This window comes from Pinus tabuliformis, chromosome J (assembly GCF_031772625.1).
Source record: "Pinus tabuliformis cultivar Carrire ecotype Pingquan chromosome J, CPIR1, whole genome shotgun sequence".
NCBI lineage: Eukaryota > Viridiplantae > Streptophyta > Pinopsida > Pinales > Pinaceae > Pinus > Pinus tabuliformis.
The window spans coordinates 1,083,396,088-1,083,404,434 of NC_142295.1; the positions used below are offsets into that span (position 1 = coordinate 1,083,396,088).

At 30.5% G+C, this 8,347-nt stretch overlaps 1 protein-coding gene across 1 annotated transcript; it reads left to right on the forward strand.

Moving 5' to 3' along the window:
- The first annotated feature begins 1,820 nt into the window (after positions 1-1,820).
- LOC149230751 (uncharacterized) lies at positions 1,821-2,366 on the forward strand. The gene has a single exon (XM_089381409.1). The coding sequence runs from the start codon at positions 1,821-1,823 to the stop codon at positions 2,364-2,366; it is 546 nt and encodes a 181-aa protein (XP_089237535.1).
- The last annotated feature ends 5,981 nt before the right edge of the window (positions 2,367-8,347 follow it).

The window sequence follows — 8,347 nt, forward strand, 5'->3', positions numbered from 1 at the left end:
ATAAATAATATATTATATTTCTTTTAATTTATTATATAATTAATATAGATAAATATGTAAAAACTTATATCATTAATATTATCCATTATCATGCATTTATTAATAAACATGGTGTAAATTTTAAAACTCTCCAAAAATAAATATAGACAAAATCTTAAAACATTCACAAATGATCATATTTGACTGCGCTAAAATATAAATTTTCAATTTAATTTAAATGTTATATCTCTGAAGTAAAATATATATTAAAATATAATTTTATATCATTAATATGATTTAATGAAATTAGAGTTTTTAATTAGTATTGGCCGAAATAAGTTTTGGTTAAAATTATGATTTCTGTTTTATTGCAAATTTATTTGAAATGTAGTTTTTTTTTTTAATTGTAGGTATGGTTTTAACATTTTGAAAAAGATTATATAAAATTTATAAATTTCAATAAATTCATATAAGATTTTTATGAAATTTTATTTTGTATTTAAGTTTTTGTGACCCATAATAAATTAAGCAAAGTCTTTTGGTAGAAATCACATAAGAGAAATTTTTGGCTGAGGCATTTCGAACCAACAATTGTAGTTCATCATCAAGAACCAGATAATAAACCACACTTGTTGGTTCGAAACACATAGTTCAAAAATTTCTCTTATGTAATTTTTACAATAAAACTTTGCTTAAAATTTTATTCAATAATTTAGTAAAATTAAAAAAAATATATACTCAAAAACACTCATAGCCCTTCTTACTTATTATGTCACCCATTATCTTGAAAAAAACCTTGAACGCTTTTTTTACATCCATTATCTTAAAAATCCAATCATTTTCTTTTTTAATCAAATTATAAAATTAATGTCCTGCATTATTTTTTAATCAAATTATATAACTAATCTCATACATTATTTTAAAAATCCAGATATAACATATGTATTTTACAATTAAATATTTTACCCAATTTAAGTCATTACACAAATAATCAAACTAGAGTCAATAATTTATTGTTTGACCAAATCGTTGCAATTCCCGATAGAGAATTCTAATAAATTGAAGCAATCTGAATTTTTACAGATCATGGACAAAATCTTAAAAAAATTACAGAAGATCAAATTTGACCAGACTCCATTTAAGATGTAAATTTTCATTATAATTTAATATTAAATATTTTAAAAATAAAATATATATTAATATATAAATTTATGTTATTAATATGATTCATAAAAAAATAAAATTTTTAATTAAAATCCACGAAAATAATTTTGGTCAAAATTATGAACTTTGTTTTATTATAAATTTATTTGAAATACGTTTTCCATTAAAAATATGGTTTTAGCTTTCTAAAAGTTTACAAATTCCAACAAATTCATATAAAGATATTGTAAAATTGTATTCCAACAATTTTGTAAAAGTTTATATATTTCAACAAATTCATAGTAAAATTTTATTCTAACAATTCTGTAAATTTTACAGAAAATATATTTTTTAAAAAATTAATCGAAAGTTTTTTTAAACTAAATTGTATCATTAATATCTTCCATTATCTTGAGAAAAACTCATGTAAATCCAAGCGTTTTGTATCATCCATTATTTTAAAAATCCAGATATACCATATGCATTTTACAGTTAAAGATTTGACCCAATCTGTCATTGCACAAATAATCAAACTAGACTCAATAATCTATGGTTGACCAAATCTTTTCCATTCCCATTCGAAAACTCCAATATAAATTGAAGCAATATGAAGTTTTACGGAGCGACACTTACTGCGCGTTACCCCTTCAGCTTCTGCATAGCCCATTTGTTCCTTTGCATCGTTGCAAATTAGTTAAATGGATAAGCTTGAGGATGCACCAGTGGCAACTCGAGTGTTAAAGAGGCAGAGAGAAGATTTGGATAGTCTATTGCCACCTCCTGTCGATCCATTGCGCCACACGCTGGTTCTAGACATGGACGGCACCCTTTTGGCGGGGCGCAGCCAAATGGTACCCCAAGATGAAGGGTCTGAGTATTTTGAAGTGACGCGAAAGCAGGATGGTATAGAACAAAAGGCATACGTTTATACCAGGCCGGGCCTCCAACCTTTTCTGACAGAAATGTCAGAGCTGTATGAGGTGGTTGTGTTCACATTAAGCCGTAAAAAAAGAGCAAACCGCTTTCTGGACGAGATCGATCCAGATCGTCAGCTCATCAAGTTCAGGCTGTACAGAGATTCAGCGAAACATGGAGTTAAAGATCTATCTTGGCTGGGAAGGGATCTGGGGAAGGTAATCATCATTGATGACAAGCCGAGTTCATACCAGTTGCAGAAGAGCAACGCGATCCCAATCAAACGCTTCGACGGTCTGAAGTCGGACTCGGAAATTTCAGGTTCATGATCCGCGTGTGATGATGATTTCTACTTCCAATCTCCCACCCATGAAGACACAAGTAAACCCATCAAAAATATGAAGATACAAATAAGAACTCTTGGAAAATAGTTTTCCTATTTCATATGAGTTCAATTTGAATGCAACTTATACTAAAGTATTTCATATATGTAGCAGTTTAAGCAGAAGAAGACGAGGAAGAAAGGGCCATTGCGCAAAGGTTATTCATTGTATGATAGACATAGTTTAGAATCTTAGTTTACATCAAGGTGTAATATGAATTATATCTCATGGATCACAAGGCCATCCATTCTACTATTGATCTAAGATTATGCAACCTTAATGTTGAAAATAAATAGCTAATATTAAGCAATTGCTCTAATCACCTCCATCAAAGTCACCCCATGGAAATGGTGTTAAATTTAGTGGAGGAGAAATCAATCTCATAGTAGGTGTGCCCTCGTCAAAGTTTGCTTCCTTGCAATATGCCATGATGCAAACACACCTCTGCCAGATATTAGGAAAATTGTTCTCAAAGATGAATGAATTTCGGATTTTCCAAATTGCCCACATAATGTATATAGGAAGTGGTCTAAATGTTTTATATACAATAATCTAGTCTCACATACAATTAACCACAAAAGAGAAGTTCCAATCCTCTTGTAAATGCAACATCTTAAATACACCATTCCAAATTGATTTTGAAAAGGGGCATCAAAGAAATAGATGAGTTGGGTCTTCCATTGCCTCCATATATAGTAAACAACAACCAGATCCACTCTATCCTATATGACACATATTGTCCCATGTCAAGGTTCTATTTTTCCAAATGAGCCAAGCAAATACTTGTATCTTTGTTGGAATATTCCACTTCCATATTTTCATAAACCATTTGTTGGAGGAAGAAAGAATAAGTGGCGAAATGTAGCAGTATGCCTCTCTTACCTTTATTTGACCCACCACCAAATTGTCGTTCCATACATATTTATCCTCGTTTTCAGTGAGAAATATGCATGCATGTGCAAGGTCTCAGAAGTAGATATTTGATCTATCTACAAGTTCCCTATATAATCCAATGTCAGAAGCCATGAGCCAATAGAGATTGGAAAATAAATCCTGTATAAATATTTGACTAACATAGTGTATGCCCAAATTGTGGATATTTTGTAGAAGGTCTGGTGGAAAGGTGTGATCACCTGTAAATCCACAAATTGGATCTAAGTTGATTTCAATGTTTGTGCCTTTTCCAATTTACCACTAAATTTTCTCATAATCCATGGGTGAACCTTCACAAAGATCCTCCAAATATAGGATATGTCGCTTGGGATGTGTGCACCAACCTTTATCCACAATAGCATTGATTTATTTTGGAGGTATTTAGATTTAATGATGCTATGTCGGAGACCATCTCCATTTAGATCCCGCCAAAAACTTTTCATAAGTAATGCCCAACCCATGATATGCGCAAGATCAAGGATGCCCCAACCTCCTTCCTCTTTCCTTTGAGTCAGAATTGCCACGCTGGCCAAATGATATTTGTGCTTATCATAGTTACCATCCAAAATAAAGCTTGAGATTATGGAGCAGATCCTTTTAATGATATTCTTAGGCAAAGAGAAAAGGTGAATCCAGTATACATAGATGCTTTGAAGGACTGCTCGAACTAGAGTCAGCTTGCCTCCCATGGAGAGCCACTTGTGTGCCAATGTGTGCCAAGTGCTAATGTACGCCAATGCAATATTATGCCAAGGTGTTCCAGGGCATGCTAGGGACTATAGGGCATGTCAACACATGTTAAGGGAGTGCTATGGTATGCTATGGAATGCCAACATGTGATTGGGAATCCTAATCATGGCATATGTTCTAGGTACAAAGATGTTACAGGTGCAAAGATGTTCCAAACATGTGAGGTTCCAAGGAATGTCAGTGTGTGCCAAAGCATGTTAAGGTGTGTCATGAGTGTTGAGGAGTGTTAGGTCTATCTCATTAATAGAATTGACAAAGATTGATTATGTATTAAATAATATAGTTCCTACACACACTAGTGGCAATTTATCTAAAGGGAATTTGCTAGATAATAAACCTAATAGAGATGAATCATGTGTTGACTCACAGAAAAACTATATTCTTATTACTTGAGGGAAATTATGCACACTAATTACCTCTTAACTAATTGACTGACTCTAACCACTATGGCCTTGGGCACTTAATAAAAATGACTCCACAAAAATGGTCTTAAATCATTATCTTTTGACAAAAAATATATTAACAAGTACACAACATCATCAAAAACTCATTGGAATGATCAATGATGATGAACATTTTTTAACCATCACCAAAAGTAACCAAAAAGAGCATTGGTGGGGGTCAATAAAAGATCGTCACTAGAAGTGTCGCCAAAGAGAGAATTAGTGATGGGCCTTTAATGGCCTTCACCAAAAGTGTAACCAAAGAGAGAATTAGTGGCGAGCCTTTAACAACCCTCACCAAAAGTGTCATTGAAAATGGCTTTGGTGACAAACCCTAAAGGACCATCACTATATACACTTACAACAACATTTTTTAAGGACCGTCACAATATGTGACATTTGTGACAGACCTTAAAGGTCTGTCACAGGCATGACCCTCACCAATGACATTTTTTCTTATAGTGACTATAGTTTTGGTAGAAATATGAGTAGAAAAATTATACTTTATAATCTAGTGGAGGGGCATTTCAAAATGGGCATTGTGGATCCAGGAGCAAACATGGCCAATGCAAGGGAATTCTTACCAATAACTCCATGTGCTCTAGCAGTCGAGACTAGATGGCAAAACTAGTTGTGATCTGACCCTACCCTGGTTTAATTATGGAATCAAGAAGGTTGGCCATATTTAAACTTAGTGGAGATAAGATTGAATTTGCATATGGGATCTCTAGCTTTCAAATTAAATCCATGATCTATGTCTGGATTTTACGCCATAGTTCCCAATTGCATATACAATGGTAGTTATTGCTCAATTTGTCCCAATGGAATCTTGCGCATGTTGTTTCTAAATAGGCCACATTTTCTAAATTTCTTGCTAATAATTGGCTATGTGACTTATCGTTACACATTTGTGGCAAAGGGATGAACCTGCATAGTGTAAATTAGGGAAATTAGATAAGTCATCCATCTATGGGGCTTGTGAGGTCTACAACCTACTTGGGAAGCTTCCACTACTGGGTTTGAGTCTCCTCCAGTGGCTATAATTTCCAATATTGTGGGATTTGCATCTGGAAGGTCTGCCTTAATGAACTGGGCCCTTTAATTTTTAGGTATCTCTTGTTCCCATGTACGAATTTTCCTATTGTTTCTTCCATTAGTCACTCTTGGTTACCTTTCTCCTTTACTTGGAATTACCCTCTACTCTTGGTCCACTTTGAACTGTATGCTCTCAATCTTGTGAAATTACGAAGAATCCTTGATCCTCCCTGCGAGCAGAAACCGATCTCCCATAACAATGCTACTACTCTCTATTTGGATTTTTCCTGCTATGGGATCATTGGTAACGTCATTGCTTTTCTTGACAGCCTTGTCATCAACCCTCTGAATCCTCCAAGCCCTATCTTCTTTGACATCTAACCCTTTTTTCCCAAGCACTCTAACTATGTTGATGAGGAAAGAGAATTTATCTATTGTTGGGGATAACAATATGTGCAAAGTATTCTCGCAACAAATAGGAGACCCACAACTATAGAATATTGACATTAATTGGAAACTTCACAAATAGACGACATCTTCCATCTCTCTGATGGATGATATTAAGTGCCTAAAAGACAAGATAACTCATCAAGATTATGAAATTGATCGACATCAGCAGCAGATTGAGGACCTAAAGCAGCAGATCAGAGTAAATGAAAACTAGAATATAACTAGCACTGCATCTAGTTGAACCATGAGCAAACTGTAGTTAGACCTCAATAGACCTATAGAAAACGCTTTCTCTCCTCTTTACTGATGTTTCTTATTGTAAATGTGTCCTTCTGCTCGGTTAATTATGCAAAGTCTATGTATGCTAGTATATTGTAACAATTTTTTTCGATATTGTCTTTTTGTTACACTACTCAGTAAAGGATCCTTTGAAAGAAAAAACGATGTACTTGATTTCTTCTCTAGTTTCTACATTAGGGAATATATTTTAATAGAAACGTTACTCAATTTTTCTTTAAAAATATATATACATAAATTATAATTTAATATTTTTTTAAAAGATGTAACTTATTTCAACAATTTCACATCATTATTCAATAATCTTCTTTTCTCTCTAAGGATAAGCAGAGTATCTACCCAAAACATCAACATTTCAGCTACTTACACAATTTAACACCATAAGTTTATCTACCAAATGTAACTTATTAATTTTCTCTTAATGGATTTAAAAATCTCTTTTATTAAAATTAAAACATAAAATAATATGAAAGCTATGAGAAATAGAAAATTACAAAATATTAAGCTTTCATATTTTGGATGATTAATATGATTCATTATTTTATATAATTATTTTAAATTTTCAAATATATTAGATTTTAGTTTAGTAAAATGTTTAAATAATAATAATAATAATAATTATTATTATTATTATTATTATTATTATTATTATAATTATAATTATAATTATTTTAATTTAATTTTAAAGTTATGGCCACACTGGACACTAAATTGATCTATAAGATCTTTTTGTATATGTAAAAAGAGAGTATTTTTTGTATAGTAATTTAACTACTAAACATTATAGAAGTGTGCATACTCTATCACCCTCAATATGTTACTTGAAGTAAATTCAATTTTAAAGGAAGAAAATAACCATCCCATATATATACATTTTTAAAGTTATTCATAATAAACAATTTAAAATATGTTGTTTCATCATTTAAAAGTTTTGGAGTTTTTTGGTTAAATTTTGGTGAAACGATTTTTAGTTAGATTGTGTTTTTTTTCTTATTTAAAAAGTGTTTTTAAATGCATAAATAGGTTTAGTGTCTTAAAAAACACTTTATTGAGAATTCACAACTCGAATTTATGGTTCCACCCAATCTAACAAAATTTTAAGTAAATTTGACCAAAAAAAGGCTAAAAACACCTTATATATATATATATATATATATATATATATATATATATATATATATATATATATATATAATTTTTTGTTTATAATTTTTAAAATATATAAAAAAATATGTGATATCAATAATATAAAACACTAAAAAGTTTAATATTTTATAAAATATAAATTCAAAAAATATAGATGATATATATTTTAATTTTTTTAAATAATATAGACATTGTTTAAACATGTTATGTTTTGGAATTTTCTAAGATTTTTTGGGTCAAATTTTATTTTTTGTTGTTTAAAATGGGTTTTGACTAGATATATAGATTCAACACTCTAATAACCAACCTCGTGGAGCACTTCGATTGTGGAGAGTTTACTACTCAAACTTGTAATTCTAACAAATCCCTACAAAATAATCAACAAATTAAACCAGAAAATATGCGAGAAAACTCTCCAAATAAATTATCACAAAAATATATCATATAAATAATATAAAATATTGTATTCTTAATATTATAATTTATTGTATCATTAATATAAATAAATATTTACAAACTTGATCATTAATATTATTACGGTTAAACATGACTCAGATTTTGAAACTCTGCAAAGTTACTAGATTAACCTGGACAAAATCTTAAACTCGCATGATCAACTTTGACTCTGCTAAAAAGTAAATTTTAGCAATACAATTTAAATCTATATATTGTAAAAGATGAACCTGGACAAAATCTTAAAACACTCACATGATCAACTTTTACTCTGCTAAAAGTATCTATCTATTCTAAAAGTAAAGTATATATTTAATATATACTTTTATATTATTAATATGATTTATAAGAAATTAGGGTTTTTAATTAGAATCCGTTCAAAAAAATTTGGTTAAAATTATGATTTCAGTTTTATTGTAA

What these genes read in the sequence shown, in the direction of transcription:
- LOC149230751 (XM_089381409.1), top strand. Translation starts at nt 1,821, where the DNA reads ATGGATAAGCTTGAGGATGCACCAGTGGCAACTCGAGTGTTAAAGAGG.